At 51.3% G+C, this 16648-nt stretch overlaps 1 protein-coding gene across 2 annotated transcripts in view; it reads right to left on the bottom strand.

The window, feature by feature from the left end:
- Positions 1–7965: 7965 nt before the first annotated feature.
- LOC111141439 (suppressor of glucose, autophagy associated 1) overlaps positions 7966–16648 on the bottom strand; it is a 62462-nt gene continuing 53779 nt past the window's right edge. For both annotated transcript variants that reach the window (XM_022493996.1, XM_022493997.1), the window contains 3 exons: positions 16447–16517; positions 13744–15094; positions 7966–9592 (listed from right to left, as the gene is read on the bottom strand). In XM_022493996.1, the coding sequence (XP_022349704.1) occupies positions 9440–9592; positions 13744–15094; positions 16447–16517 (1575 nt within the window). In that variant the 3' untranslated portion in view covers positions 7966–9439. The remainder of the gene's footprint in view (positions 9593–13743; positions 15095–16446; positions 16518–16648) is intronic.

Raw genomic sequence — 16648 nt, 5'->3', positions numbered from 1 at the left:
ACCGCCGCCGCTCCTCTCCGGCCTGGGGCGCCGACAGCTATCTGCGACCCCAAGGCTGCTGCGGCTTCTGAAAGTCCCGCCAACCAAGGGCGCCTGCGCAGTTGGCAGCCTGCCGGGTCCGTGCACGCATGCGCAGGATGCCTCTCGCCTACGATGCGCATGCGTAACTGGTGTTCCAAAGCTCTTGCCTCCCTCCCTCCCCTGCCCCCTTGTCCAAGTCCTTACTGGTTAAGACTCGGCCACGAAATCTATTTCCCCAGCTACGCCACGCCCGCGGAGTCCCCTCCTACGGACTCTTACCTCGTCTTGTTTACGCTGCACGCGCTTAGAGCCCATTGAAGATGGGGCAGGGGGAGGTGTAGGCCCAGAGAGGTACTTGCCAAATGAATACAATGGGTCACGCGGCATCTGATGGTCTCCTCCTTGGTTAGACCATGGTCTCCACCCTCCCTTTATGTTGTTAACGCAAAAACGTGGGCCATGTCTCTCCCAGAGCAGAGTGGAGCTCTGTACTCAGTTTGTTTTATTCTATCCCACTCCTGCTCTAGCACTTTATTTCCTGTGACCCGTTTAATACTGGCAAAGTTCAAGAACTCTCCTGTGCAGCCTTATTGCAGGCCACCCCCTCCCCAAACTGCTTTGCATCTCCTCTGCCAATCCTTGTTGCTTCCTCCCTCTGCTCCTTGCTCAAGCCGTCCCCTCTGCCTGGAAAGCCCATTCCAGCTTTTTTCTGCAAATTCTCCCAATTTTAAGCCTCAGCTGAGGATTCATCTCTCTTAGATTTTTCTCTGAGGCTCCAGACTGAAAACTCTGTGTTCCCAGAAACCCACTGTGTCTATTCCACTATCCCTTGCTGGCATGGGAGGCCCCAGAGAGCAGCACCTAGCATGATGCCATGGAAATGTCCCCTTGCATATGCAGTCCTTTCTTTTGGATCTGAAACCAAATGTTTAATTATTAGCAGTCCATAAAGTCTGAAAGACGAGTTGGGGAGCAGCAGCTGGAATGTTACTGGGGTCATCCTTCCGTAGCAGCTGCGGTCCTTGGAAAGGTTTTCTGATGGGAGGTAGAAATCTGCCTTCCTGAAATTTTCCACCCTGTGGTTGCAGCCTGCTGGCTCTAATCGCCATCTGAAAGCAGAGATTTTGCTCTTGGTTCCCAGAATATCAATTTCTGGGACTATTGGTACCCTGTTCCTCCTCTTCAGCTTATCATTTGTCAATGTCCCAAGAACAGAACACAATGTTCCCAGCCCGGGCTGGTTATCCTGAGGCACAGTGAAAATATTGGTTCATGGATTCCAGACCCAATACATCCTCTGTCCTTCCTCTGCTTTCATTTCTCCCAGGGGTTCCTACGGTCTACAGAATGTGGACGTTTCATCCCTCATAACTCACTGCGTGATCGGACCCAAACTTTTTCATCACTCCTAACTCTGGTGACCATCTTTGGGTTCCCCATTCTGCTCTGCTCTCTTTCTACTAGGCTTCCATACGTGCACTCTCTCACCCTGGAGCCACCTCCTGTCTGTCTCCTGCCTGTAATATATCACTATCCCCTTCATTTATTTATCTCAACTTCAGGTATCAGTTCAGGTGTCCTTCTGTGGAGTCTTCTGGTTCCTCCTGGCTCCCTGAACACCCTGGGTTCCTCTGCCATTGACATTTGCTTTCCTGTCTTCCAGGCCCATCTACTGCATTCTCAATGCCTAGCACAAACTTAGTTGTCAGCCTTCCCCGCCACCCCCAGAGAAAGAGAGGGAGGGAGAAAGATGTAGATTTTTCAAATGATAGCCAGCTTCCAAAATGGTCTCCAATAGTCTCTGCTTCCTGATGTTCATGCCCTGTGTGTTCCTCTCCCACACTGAGTAGAGCTGATCTGTATAACCAGTAAGATACCACAGAAATGACTGTGATTTTCAAAGTTTAGTCATAAAAGACATTTTGACTTCTACCCTGCTTTCTCATAGATGACTTGCTCTAGTGCAAGCCAGCCGCCATGTTGTGAGGATACTCAAGCAGCACTATGGTCTATGCGGAGAGGAACTGAGGCCTCTTCCTGCAAACATTGACTTACCAGGCATGTGAGTGAGCCACATGCAAACCAATCTTCTAGCCCAAGTCAAGCCTTTACATGACTGATGTTTGACTGCAACCTCTGAGACACCAAGTCAGAACTACCTAGCTCCCAAATTTCTGATTCACAGTACCCGTGATCTAATTAATGTTTGGGGCCAATTAATTATACTGTAATAGGCAACTGACCCATGTCTAAAGTGTCCTTTTTTTTTCCATGATAAATCTGTAAAAGGTTGTTTTGTTTTGTTTTGTTTTTGCAGAAAGTAACATTTTTGAACACTCTGCAGGTTTCTCAGTGGTCATATCACACTTCATAGGAGACTCTGAGGTGTAAGGACTCAGTATCCAGAACCCCTGGTGGCTCCTCCCAAGTGACCCCAAACTAGCCAGCTGACTGTGGCATTCCCAGGCCTTCCTCCTTCCCAGGCAACTGGGCTGTGGGGGGTGGGGAAAGAATCAGGTTTCAAATCTGATGGGGGTCCCATCCACCCAGCAAGAAAAATCAGAGATGAGGCCAAATCCAAGGAAACTGTTCATATTACATACTTTATTTCCAATCTACAACCATTAAAAACCTTTTGTAAGTTTACACTGTACATTTATTCTCATGTCTGAAATAAGACACAGGGGCAGGGAGAGCTGGAGGATTGGGCCAGTTGTCCCAGCACCTAATCCGTCTTGGGAAGGAGCCTTTTGAAGACAGAAGTGGGGAAGAGAGAACAGTGGACAGGAGAGGCAGACAATTTGGCCCAAGGATGCCCTTGGTCCCTTCCCTCCCAAGGGCCTTTCCCTGTCGGTGGGGGGGGGGGTCCCCTAGGGCCCAGGATTGCAGGACCCTCACCAAGAAACCAGGCTGGGCAGAAAGGGGGCTTCACAATATTGGCAGGGGCTGGGGAGGAGGACCAAGAGGAGAGGACAATTTCTGGCTCTCTTCCCCAGCTGTTGGGGGTTGGAGCTGGTTTTGGCACTGTCTACTTGGTCTCACTGGAGGTGGAAGAAGGAAGAGGAGGAGGAGCTAGGGATTTAGGATTCTTTCCTTGAGGAGTTAGGTTTCTTACTATTTGAAGAGAGTCATGAGCCTGTGGTAAGGTTTCCAAGGGATACATGGTCAGGGTCTTTGTCTCCTGTCCACCCCGACCCCACCCCACAATTCCCACCCACTGCCTTGCTAGCACAACCCTACACGGCCTTTTGTGAGTAGAACTGGAATGAAGCCAGAGGCAGGGAAAGGAAAACTGTAGCCTTCTTCCTGCCCTCCAGCTTCCAGGAAAAGGACATAGTTGTTTTGTTAGGCAGGGAGGGGTGGGTAAGGAGAGTTCCAATCTCTCAGGCGTCCAGATGAGGCTGGTATTTTCCACCTGGTATTCTGGTCTGGGCCAGCCTCAGTCCCTCACCAGGCCGCACTGATTGCTAGTGTAGGTCAGTGGATGGCCAAGTCCTGCTATATGAGAACGACCTGGAGGGCTTGCTAAACCCCAGCTTGCTGGACCCCACAGCAGAATTTCTAATTCTGCAGGTCTTGGGTAGCGCCAGTATTTTGCATTTCTGTCAAGTTCCCAGGTAATGCTCGAGCTGTTTTGAGAACCTCCAGGCACCTCACGCTCAGCAACTTGGTATCCTGAGGCAATGACAGGGAGCTGGGCCACAGCTGGCAAGGCCCAACCTTAGAGGCACCAAAATACCCGGGAAGCTGCTGGAAATAGTCTTGTGGTGAGCCCCCTGTGCGGAGAAGTAAACTAAGGCACAGAGATCAGAGGCAGAGTCGAAAGAGGAACCAGGATACCAGGGTCCAGTGGAGAGAGGATAGTGATGTAGCATCCCAAAACACAAGGGCTGTTCTAGGACCCTAGAGATCATCCTGGTGCTCATGATAAAATCATAGAATGGGGAGGCTCAGAGAACCAGCCAAACAGAGATCTTCCCAGACTTGGGCAGGGTCTCCAGATTCCTGGCTGAGGATCTTCTTCCCAGGAGCAGTTTGAGTGGTATCAGAATGGAGTGTGACCATCCAGCCCCTGACTACCTCAACCCTTCAAGGATACTTCGAGGAAACCAGAGCTCCTTCCTTTAGGGCCTGAGATCCTGCAGGCTGGTGAAGGGCAAGAAGGGAAGGGAAAGAGGGGTGATGGGATAAGCGAGGGTCCAAGGAGGTTGAGGGAAGAGTAACAGGTAGTGGGGAGGAGCCGTGGGCAGGGGAATGCAGGCCCAGCATCAAGTCCCCTTTGGTTCTTGAGTCTGTGGACTTTGCAAACTTCACACACTGTGAAGGGTAAAGGGTAAAGGGTAAACCCAGGACAAGATATTCTGGAGGCAGTGAGGCCCAGGGTAGAGCAGAGAGGATAGTGGGGTATCAAATGGACAGCCTAATGGATGAATGACCTACAGAGAGAAAAACACAAATCAGGCTGCACCTTCTTCACAAACGAGGTTAGGCAGGACTGGGCAGGGTACAGGAGCCCAGAAAAAGGGATTCAAGTCCCCCTCTCACACACACACACACACACACACACACACACACCCCAAAGGGGACAGTGATGAGGTCCCAAGGTTGGGGACAGAGAAGATAATGTGGTTCAACAGTGGACCTAGGGGATGTCCTGCTGGGCTGGGAGGTCACTGCGCTAAGCCCAGTGAGAAGCACTGGTAAGGTAGATATTCTCTGAGGTGTTGGAAGGGTGCCTCCTTTAGTATGAGAAAACATGAAATAAATGAAACAGAACCAAGGAAACATCACCAGATATGACAGCAAACATTGGAGTCAGGCAACCACAGACCCAAGTACTTCTGGGACAGGACAGGAATAGGAGCCTGAGGAGGGAGGGAAGTCCATGGTAGGGGAGCAGAGCTGGATAGGCCATTCTGAGAGGGCTGGGGGATAGGCGTTAAAGCAAACTTGGGATGCAGAAGAGGAAAACCTGGTCATGGGTCAGGGCCACTTGGTGTGTTGGTGGGAATGAGCCAAGAAAAGGAGGCAGGAGAGGGGAAGCTTTGGAGGAAGATGGTAACAGAGTAGATGGCTGGGAGGAGGGGACTGAACAGACTGAGCCCAGAGAGAGGAAGGGGCTCAACCAAGAGCAAAGAATGGCAGAGAGGGGTCTCATTCACCACTGGGGATGCAGAATCTTCTAGAGTCAGGAAACCAGCCTTCTGGTCCTGACTCTGCCTGTAGTTTGCTGTGTGACCTTGGTGAGCCACTCTCTTCTCTGGGACCAATTTTTCATCTAAAAAGATGAGGGGCTTTGACACAAAAGGACAGAAACTGTGTGATTCCTCTTACATGAGCTACCTAGGTGAGGCACATTCATAGAGACAGAAAGTAGAATAGAGGTTACCAGGGACTTGGGGAGGGAACGAGTGACTTATTGTCCGTTCAGTGGGTAGAGTTTCAGCTCGGGTGGTTAAAAAGTTCTAGAAACAAATAGTGGTGATGGTTGCATGGTTTCAAGTCTGGGTTAGGTAGTGGCATATTCCAGGTGTCCTGTACCCACAAAGAAAAGTCCCCAGTGGGTCGGTGGGTTTACACAGCAACCAGGACAAAGTTGGGCTGGGGGATCTGATGGACCCAGGTCCTAATCCAGGCTCGATGACCTCCCAGTTAGGTGTCTCTGGGATAAGCCCTGCACCTCCGTTTCCTGATCTGCACTAACCCCTGTCCTGCCAAGGCTGCCTCCCAGAGCCATCTCTGAGAGCTGTGAAGCAGCTGTGGGATAGGGGAGCAATTTCCAGATAGCAGAGTACTCTGGGTGGGGTGTGCAGGGGAAGATTATTAGTACGAGTGAAGAGGTAGTGGGAGCTTGGGGGGCTGGTACGGTTGGAAGGTGGGGGACATTCTGGATGGGAGGGGAGAGGGAGGAAGAGCCTGGAAGCTGGGTGGGCAAGAGAACAGGCTGGGTGATAAAACTGTGAAAGGTGCATAGGAACCATGTGACAGCCAGCATGTGAGAGGGTGATGTCTTTGGGCCCTTCACTTTGTCAGCAAGGAAAGCAGCTGGGACAAGAGTATCCCTGGGAAGACCAAGAGGTGGGGCGCATTTTGAGTTCATAGAAAGCGAGACCTCTAGGAGGGATTTTTAAATGGGTCAGCTTTTGGTGGGGAACGACCTGGGTGGGAAAGAGGGACAGGAATTGGACAGATGCCTTGTGCATGCAAGACCTAGGAGCCAATGATGTGCCAAGTGGTCCGATTTTCATTTCAAATACAGACATCATTGTCCCCAGGAGGGTCTAGTTTGGCTCTGGGAAGAGGTCAGACATAAGAAACGTGAGGTTGTCCAGTTTAGGGTCAACCCAGGCAACTAGCCCCCCACTACCCTCCAACCAGTTGATGCCAACACGATAGATCCAAGCCCAGTGATCTGTAGGGGATCAGAACCCCCAGGGTTCCTTGGGACTTTGGTGGGAGAGTGTGCAGATGGTAGAAAAGGAAGAAGGATAGAGGAGGTTGAGGAGAAGGAAGAGGAGGAAGGTGCTGGGAGTCCAGTGGAGAAGCAGGAAGGGGAGAAAGGGAAGAAGGGCAGTGTTCCTTCCTGGGACCCCAGGGCTCCAGGGGAATCCCCACTGTGGGTCAGGCAGTTTTCTGCTTTGGGAATGTTACCAAGACTTAAAAGGCATTTGAAGAAACAAACAAACTTAGAAATTACACTCCAAAAGAGTACAAGAGTTTTTACAAACCAGCCCCCCCACCCCCAAAAGAGAAAACACAACCAGTTACTAATTAAAATGCTAAAAATCAAACCAAACCAATATTTACACATAACATTTTCAACCCCATCAAGCCCCACGTCCAGAGGCTTCTGCAGGAACAGTGATGAGTGACCTTGCACAGAGGCATGCAGGAAGTTGACACTAAGGACTTTACTGAAAACCAAGATCTGGAGCCTCTGACACCAGTTGGGGGCCAGGTGGCCAGGCGCTGAGACAAGAAGATTGCGAGGACAGTGTTGGACAAAGACGATGGTAAGGCTGAGTGGTCCATAGGCCTTGGGGTTCGAGTCTTATGAGGATCTCTCCCCAAGGCCGGGAGTGCAACCTCCCTGGTCCTCCATTGCTTGGGGAGGTGGCAGAAGGCCTCTGGTGGCATGTGGCCTGGTGTGAGTCCCCTCACCTGGAGATAACCTTGGAGGGACCCCCTGACCTTCTGAGTGGGAGCAGCAGCATCCCAGGGGAGACTGGCCCATGGCTCCAGGGACCTGGCTGTTCTGCCCACATAAGTCACTATGGCACAAGAGAGTGCCTGATCAGCCTGACATGGCCCTCACATTCTGCCCGTAGGGAATGAAGATGAAGGATCTAGGGTAACTTGTCCAGGTGACCCTGAAAGGGCAGAACTGGGAGCAGGTGGGAGTGCAGAGGTGTCTCCTGAGTCCTGGGGGCAAGCTCACAAAGCTGCTGGCTTTTGGTCTTCCTGCACTCTGCAGACAAGCTGCTTCATTCTGGTATTTCCACTCTGGGCCCCCCGCCAGTAGCAGGAGGTCCACGCATCTGCGTGTGTGTGGGCAAGTATGCAACCGATACGGGTTCACGGGCACCAAGGGAGAGGCCATCTGAGGCCTTTCCCCCACACTGCCATAAGCCACTGTGGCTCAGGCAGTTCACGTGGGATGTGGAGAAGGGTGGGCAGGGGAGCTGGGGCTGGAAGAGGGGCCAGGAGAGGCCATAAGGCTACGGAAAGAGGCTGGTGAGAAGGCTGGCAGGTGGTGAGAGCTGAGGCAGGCTGGCAGACACTCTCACGTCCATGTGCAAAGCTGCAATAAACAACATTCTCGAAGTTCAGTCCTGTTTTCCTGTGAGTTCTCACTTGGGGAACTTAGAGAGATCACCACGCTCTTGATAAGAGCCTTAGTAATCTGTGTTTGACTCATTAAAAAAAAAAAAAAAAAAAGGTTTCAGAGGGAGGGAGCAAAATGAGAGGGCAGATGGAGAATGTTTGGGAAGTGGGGACATTGGCCCAGCCCCCCACCCTGTCAGCAAGGGTTTGCAGACTGACTGCTGCTGCTGGGGGCTGGCCAAGTACCAGGCAGTGAGTGAAAAGCAGTGCTCTGAGGCCAGATGGTCAGCAGAATTGGGGAGCAAGCTGCAGGGCTCCAGCCCTACTGGGGGCCCTCTATACTTGACCAGGAGACTCGAGCTCAGCAGCCGAGCTGCCTTGTCTGTACGGGGGACCCCATGCCTGGCCATCATGTTAGAAGCCTCATGTTGTCCTAGTGGCAAGAATACATGTCTCAACCTCCAATAAATTACCTTAGGGACTTCGGGGGAAATTAAATTATTAAAATAAACTAAAACCACCTTAAATATTTATAGTAAGAAAAATTCAAATAAACAACCGAGGCAAGAAATGTGTTTCCAGGCCCCGTCCACTGCCGTGTCCTGGAGGCACTGGCCTCTGGGGGTGCTCCTTGGCCTGGTGTGGCCAATTGGGAGTCTTTCATTGAGAACAGCTTTGCCTTCTACCAGCCACAGGATGTAAACACAGTGGAGATGTGGCGCCCCCTCCAGGGTGCTGGGGAAAGAGGCCCCAGCAATCAAGGCAGTGGGCATTTAGGCAATTTATCTGTGCACCAGATCTTGAAACTGACTCTACCTATTTCTGTCCTGGGAAGGTTGGTGCCCGCCATCCCGCCCCCAACCCGGTCACCTTGACGAGGGAGGCAGTTCCAGTGACCCAACCCTGAGCCCCACACGTTTCCACCTCATCTTCCAGTCCTTGCTGCATCCAGGCTACGGGCAGGGAGATCCAGCGCCCCAGGATTCCAGGCCGATACTGGCCCTGGCTACTGGCCCTATCATACCCCCTAGAGCCACAGCAATCCAGAGCAGCAGGGCTGGGAGGAGGAAGCCGTGGAGGGAAGGAAGGGACGGGGAGGATGCCCAGCTCAGTTCCACCAGGAACCCCACGTTGAATCCTATGGCAGAGCCCGTTCTTGTCATGGTGTTTCCTGCCCATGAAGGAGGCCATGGTTGGCAAGGAACATCTCTGTGAGCCCTTTTCCCTGAGGAGCACAACCAGAAGTGTATCCTTTCCTTGGCTCTTCTGAGAAGTGGGTGTGGGCAGAACCAGGCGAGGCTCTCCCAACGGACTGGCTCCCAAGGGATTGCTCTGGAGCCACCTCTGCAGCCTAGTTGTGGTCTTTCTCCCACTTGCTGCCTTCCCCTGGAAGTCAGAGATCACCACCCAGCAGTCAGCAGGAGACCCCGCTTTACCTGGATGGGAAAGCTGTTCTCTGGCAGTGGTGTAGCGGCTGAACCTCCAAGGTGAGACGATGCCGAGGGCATGGGCCCCCCGCCTCGCCTCCTCTCTGCTGGTTCCCTTCAGCGATCCGGGGACTGGGCGGGTTGAGGTGGGGAGCCCGGCTGCTCTGTCACTCGCTGGGGGGAGCTGCCCTCTCTTCCCCACCCCAGCTGGACTCCGAAGGGTGCAGCCGGCACTTGGAAGGAGAGTGGCGGAGGGCAGAGCGGGACGGCCGGGCGAAGCAGGAGGTGAGAGACTGGGTGCTACAGTCACAGACAGCATCCTAGGAGCAGGGAGGATGAAGTCAGGAGGAGCTAAGAAGCACTGACCACCCAGGGGCTACATGGTTGGCCAGGAATTTGGACCCAGCTGTGCCTGGGGACCAGTTCCCAGTGACTGTGGCCCCTCTCTGGACCAATTTCTTTAAATTGTTTTTCTCCCATTAGAGTATTCATAAATAACAGTCCAGAATGTGATGAATTCTGGGATATACAGAGAAGAAAGTGGGTGTTGTCCAAAGATAAATTCTCAATGTTGCACAAGCATACGCTAATCAAAATCCTCCTACTGCCTATTCTGTAACTGCAAAACATAAACACTTTTCTGTCACTATGTATACCTAGATTTCCTTCCTTTTAGTGGCTATATACTACTCTACTGAATGGAAATACCTTATTTATCCAATTCGTGGTTTATGTGCATTTTAGGTAGTTTCTCTTTTTTTTTTAACTATTATCAACACACCAGCAATAATGGTTAGAAGTGCTGCTATAGAACTAGATTGCTTGGTTCAAATCCCAGCCCTGTCACTCCCTTGGGTAAGTTGCTTAACCTCTCTGAACTTTGATTTCCTTCTAAGATGAAGGACATGATACCTTTCTCAAAATTGTTGTGAGGGTCAAATCAAATATAATACACAAAGCATTTGGCATAGTGCCTATGAAGTATTAATAAATGTTAGCATTTTTCTTTCTTTTTTTTTTTTATTTTATTTCTTTATTTGTCAGAAAGAGAGAAAGAAGGAGCACTACCAGGTGCAGCAGGCAGAGGGAGAAGCAGGCTCCCTACTAAGCAAGGAGCCTGATGCAGGACTCAATCCCAGGACCCTGGGATCATGACCTGAGCCAAAGGCAGATGCTTAATGACTGAGCCACCCAGGTGTCCCAATATCAGCAATTTTTACCAATAATGCCATACATTTATTTATTTATACAAGGATATTCTCCCACCTCTGTGAATATTTCCATAGACTATACTCTTAGAACTACCAGGTCAATGGGTAACATGCACATTTTACATACTGAAAAATACTTGGCTCAACTTTAAAATCAGTATTCAAGGGACACCTAGATGGCGCGGTGGGTGAAGCCCCTGCCTTCGGCTCAGGTCATGATCTCAGGGTCCTTGGATCGAGTCCCACATCGGGCTCTCTGCTCAGCAGGGAGCCTGCTTCCTCCTCTTTCTCTGCCTGCCTCTCTGCCTACTTGTGATCTCTCTGTGTGTCAAATAAATACATAAAAATCTTAAAATAAATAAATAAATAAAAATAAAATAAAATCAATATTCAAAATACAGCCAGCTTGTACCTTTGTCTCTTGATGTATATATGGTCCCATGGATGTGATGGTTAATTTTATGTGTCAACTTGACTGAGCCACAGGGTGCCCAGATATCTAGTCACATATTACCCTGAGAGCTTCTGTGAGGTTGCTTTTGGAGCAGATTGCCTTCTCTAATGTGGGTGGGCCTTATCTAATCATCAAAGGTCTGGATAGAACAAAAGGGCTGACTCTCCCAGAGTAAGAAAGAATTCTTCCTGCCTGGTGGCCTTAGGACTGGAACTACATTAGCTACATGTGCTGTACTGGAATAACATCACTGGATCTCCTGGTTCTCAGGTTTTTGAGCTCAGACTAGAATAAAGCATCAGCTCTCCTGGGTCTCCAGCTTGCTCTACCTTACTCTGTAATCTTAGGACATATCAGTCTCCATAATTGTGGGAACCACTTCCTTATAATAAATCTGTCTTTCTCTATACACACCTGTACACAGACACAAAGACGCACAGACACACATACATACATACAGCCTACTGGTTTAAAAAAATTTTTTTTAAGTATAGCCATGGGGCTAGAGCTCACCCCTGAGATCAAAAGTTCTATGCTCCACTGACTGAGCCAGGCACGTGCCCCCACCAAACTGTCTTTCAAAAGAGTGTGCCCAATTTCTACAGCCTCTACTAGTATGTGGTTAGTGTTTTTTTGTGTTTTTTTTTAAAGATATTTATTTATTTGACTGAAAGAGAGAGACAGTATGCACAAAAGAGAGCACAGGCAGGGGGGAAGGGCAGAGGGAGAGGGAGGAGCAGGCTCTCTGCTTATTGGGTGTCTGACATGGGGTTTGATCCCAGGACCCCAGGATCACAACCTGAACCAAAGGCAGATACTTAACCGACTAAGCCACCCAGGCACCCCTGTGGTTAATGTTTTATTTCTCTATACTCCATACTTAAAACTTTTTTTCAGTTTAATGTACATACTGAACATATGATAAAAATATGCCTTACTGAATTCTCACAGACTAAATATACCCACTGTATTAGGGTTCTCTAGAGAAACAGAACCAACAGGCTGTGTGTGTGTGTGTGTGTGTGTGTACATACGTTGTGTATAGATGAAGATCGAGAGGTAGGCAAACCATAAGGGACACTGAACTCTAGGAAACAAACTGAGAGGTGCTGGAGGGGAGGAGGGTGGGAGATGGGGTAATTGGGTGATAGGCATTAAGGAGGGCACATGATGTAACGAACACTGAGTGTTGTATACAACTGACGAAAAGACTAAATTCTACCTCTGAAGCTAATAAAAAAATGTTTTAATCTTTAAAAAAAAAACAATTTGGCAACATTTATCAAATGTCTTTAAAATTTTTATATTCTTGGGCGCCTGGGTGGCTCAGTCGGTTAAGCGGCTGCCTTCGGCTCAGGTCATGATCCCAGCGTCCTGGGATCGAGTCCCACATCGGGCTTCTTGTTCTGTAGGGAGCCTGCTTCTCCCTCTGCCTCTGCCTGCCTGTACTCTCTCTATCTCTCTGAGAAGTAAATAAATAAAATCTTTAAAAAAAAAATTTTTTTTAATATTCTTTTATCCTATAATCCCATTGCTGCAACTTAAACCTAAGGAAATAATCCAAAATGTGGACAAATGTTTTTGTACCAAGATGTCCACCACAGCATTATATAAGGTAGGGAAAACCCAGAAACCACCTAAACATACAATACATACAAATGGGCCAGGCCCAGCCCATGCCACCTCTCTGCGCCCCCACCTTCGACCTTCACCGAGTGTACCGGAGGCCCCATGATACCACCCCTGACCACAGCTAATTAGACCACGGGGGTACACTGGACCCAAGTTAAACCAATCACAGTTTCTTCTTTCTTCTAGGAATGTGGAATTGGGATGGAGGGATCTGAATCAGTCTCAGGTGCTTGAACTAGAAGATGTCATAAAAAGCAAAGCTGGGACCACACATGTAAATGCAGCAGAGGGACAGAGGAAGAAAGCGGACATCAGAGAAAACAAAGCTTGAGGGAGAGAAGAGAGAGACAGAGAAGGTGCTGAGGCCTTTGGGTCCTTGTGCTTGGGATCCATAAGCTATCTCACTAACTTATAGTGAAACTTATAGTGGAAAACTAACTTATACGCATTCTTTAACTAACATGCAAATAATCCCGAACCAAATCTGAAATCGTTATCAGGAGTGGGATGTGCAGCAAAAGATTCTCAGAGAAAATGAAAGCACTCAGGCATGGAGTCTTAGGGGGCTGGGCAGGGGTATGCTAGAAAATGTTTAATAACTAATTTTCCAGGAGTGAGGGGAAAAGCCCGGATCTGGAGTATTTGTCAATTTCCATGGTGTAAGTCCTCCCACTACGGCCAATCTCAAGGTGCCAAGGTGTTTCACTGAACACAGAGATGCACACAATGACCTCTCAAGGACCAGATCAGCTGGCCCCAGCACACTGATGCAGGAGAGCAGTTAAGTGTTCCCTGGAGTGGATGCTAGTGAAGCCTCGCTCACTCGTCTCTTGCTTTTCAGACCGTGTGTCCATCAGGTCTGTTGTTCCAGGCTGGGGCCTTCTAACCCCCATTCCTTCCATCCATCCATCCATCCATTTATTTATTCATTTATAAGTGGGCTCTACACCCAACATGGAGCTTGGGCTCACAACTGTGAGATCAAGAGTCACATGTCCTACTGACTGAGCCAGCCAGGCACCCCCCCGTCCACCACCAACCCCTCTTTCCAGACCAGCAAAAGGACTTTATGAAACATACAACCATATTCCTGAGTTTGAAAACCAAGAGACTTTGGACATTCTAAGTCAACCTCCCCGCTCCCAAGAAAAAGAGTAGACCCCCACCCACCTACCTCATTGGGAAGGGCTGTGGCTCCATCTCCTTCCCGGGGGACACCATCTTTCCCCACCTGGGGGAGCACTGAGAGTCTGGCCTCCTCACTGCCGCCCGACTTGGCTGTCTTCTTGTTCAGGATCCTGGCCATGCCCTCCGCCTGATGGTAGCTGGCTGGGGAGAGGGGCTCCGGCTTCTTGGTGCTCTCCTCCCCGGATGCAGACGTGGGGCTTGGGGCCCGGCCACACACGTTGCGGAAGAACTCCTGCACGATGCCGTACTTTGGAGGTTCAGGCTTGGCCCGGGCTTCAGACATGCCCAGTTTCCAGACAGACTCTGTGCTTCCCGAGTGCTCCACCACACTGAAGAGGCTGGACAGCCCATCGTTGATATTCCTCAACACGGGGCTATCCCGCGTGGTGGTGGAGCGGGCCCAGGCCGAGCCATTCTGCTTGCCCTGGTGCAGGTTCCAGAGGCTGCGGTCCTTGGCGCTGTCCAGCTTGGACACGGAGCGCCTCTGGAGCTTCGGTGAGCCATACTTGGGGGAGCAGCACGGCCGCTCGATGCGCGAGTGCACCTTGTCCAGGGAGGAGGAGATCTGCTTGCTGCGCACAGACACTAGTGAGGAGCTGCGGGGTGACCAGCTCTTGCCGTGGAGACTGCTGCGGGGGGGGTCGGTCTGCAGGCCCACGCTGACTGTGCGGATGGTCTGCGTGCCCACGCTGGCCAGGCCCACCGTCTGGCTGGACGTGCTCTTGACCTTCCTCTCCAGGGAGCCCGAGCGCATGGCCTGGCGCACACAGTTGGTGATCTCCTTCATGTCGTCGCTCATGTTGCCAGACATCTCAAAGTCATGCAGGGCGGCTGGGAAGCTGGGGCCCGGCGCCGCAGGACTGCCCCCCGAGCCCGCGTCCAAGCATTGTCGGGAGAAATTGCAGAGCCAGCGGCTGTAGGAGCTCCCGGCCAGCCCGTCGGCCTCAGCTGACTCTTTGGGCTTGGCAGTGGTGAAAAGGAAGCCAGGCTCGATGATGATCTTGCCCTCCCTGTCGTGGACCACGGGGACGCCCAGGCGCCGGGCCACTGGGGGGCTGTAGTACACGCGAATGCCCGTCTTGTCGGGAGCCGTGTAGCTGCGCTGCATCTGCCTCCCCGCGGGCTCCTGGCAGCCCAGGGGGCCCAGGCGGTTGCAGTCCCGTGGCGAGAGCCCTGGCTGCTCCTGGCCCTCCTTCTCCGGGTCCATTGGCTGGGGGCCCACAAAGGCAAAGGCGGGGTTGTTGGGCAGCTTCTTACCCCGGGCCGCGTCCCCGGCAAGGTAGGGGGAACAGTCAAGCAAACTTTCAAATTCAGACATGGAGGAAACAGATTTGGTCCTGGGAGGAGTGGAGGAGAAAAGAGCAACGTTAATGGGAGAAAACAGACAAGGAGCAGACGCTTTGCTCTTCCTCCCTGGTCCCCGCACTGCATGAGGGCTAGGGCCACGACCGTCTGGCTTACCTTTCGTGGAAGACACTGTTGGTGCCCAGCCCCACGCCACCTCGGCACCTGCCCCTATGTACCCAACACGTAACACTGTGAACACCTGCTACTCTGCGCCAAAGGCTTTTCTGTGCCTGCAAGGGCACACCTGACCTCCACGCAGAAGAAGCTACAAATATCACAGAGTCTGGCCCCTAGACACAGCCCTCAAGACTGGGCAGATCTCCTGGCTCAGGACCAGGCCTCCTTGATCCGTGGGTGGGAGAACTCTGCGTTGCCTGTTCTGCTCTGGCCCCCAGAGTTCCTCGGTGAAACAGAGCTTTAGTTGTCCACAGAATGACAAGATCCCCCTTTACCGGCTACTTTCCCTTCCCCGTGTCACTTCCAGTATTTCCCAAATCCCTTCCCAAATAAACCATTTGCACTCAGATCCTTGTTTTGAGATCTTTGAGACAAGTTCTCGAATCCTGTGTATGGTTTTGGGAAACCCAAATAAGATGTCTAGCACAGACATGGCACGTGTTGTCTGATGACTGGAAGTGCCAGGCGGACTTAAGTGCATCTCAGAGGCCAAGATCGTTCGGCCCTCTAGGAACTCTAGCAGACAGCTCCTATTATCCCCACTAGAGACAGATGGCAAATATCAGCCAATGTCACACTACTCTAGGAAATGGCAGAATGGGAGTTCATACCCCGCCCTCTGACTCCAGAACCTACCCTCCTACCCCAGACCGCCTGGCGTGAGGTTGCTCTGACAGCTCTGATGGGGTTCTGTTGCCCTTGTCCTATTCATGGGTTTCCTAAGAGTGAAGATATATCCCCAACAGCCTCAGGGTCTCCATGGCCATAGCACAGGGCCGGGCCCAGAGGAAGCTGCACAATAATCCCAGAACGGAAGCCCAGCCTGATTCCCCTAACTCCAGTTATGGGGAGAAGGAACCGTAAGAGGAGATGAACAGTTACTTTCAAAGCTAGGATATATGCAGCCCCGGGTTTTCATGCATGTCCACTATCATACAAGAAAAATCATGGGCTGGAATTCTCATTCTCCCTAGCTTCCTGGCTCCTGAGTGGCTTTGGTTCCACAGAAACCATATCCCAGGGTTCCCAGCTCTACTGAGATGTCGGGAAGGGGGGGAGTGGTGAGGGAAAAAAGACAAGCAAAGGGGTGGAGCAGGGAGAGGCATCTGAAGGACAGGGCGGGGGAGGGGCTGCAGGGCAGGGCACGGGGAGGGGATGCCAGCACCTTTTTAAGGCGGTACCCCCAAGATCAGCTTCAGAAACTGCCTCCTTGTCCAGAATCTTCTCGCTCTGTGTCTGTCAAGGAAGAGAGGAAGGGTGAGTTCTGGCCACCAGTGCACCAAGGGAAGGGGACAAGAAGTCAGTGCAAGATGACCTGGGATTCCATGACCGAGTCTCCTCTTATAGAACAGGAGTGATGTCAGCAC

Source organism: Enhydra lutris, unplaced genomic scaffold (genome assembly GCF_002288905.1).
Source record: "Enhydra lutris kenyoni isolate GAN:26980312 unplaced genomic scaffold, ASM228890v2 scaffoldscaffold6, whole genome shotgun sequence".
NCBI lineage: Eukaryota > Metazoa > Chordata > Mammalia > Carnivora > Mustelidae > Enhydra > Enhydra lutris.
This window is presented reverse-complemented; position numbering and strand designations above follow the sequence as displayed.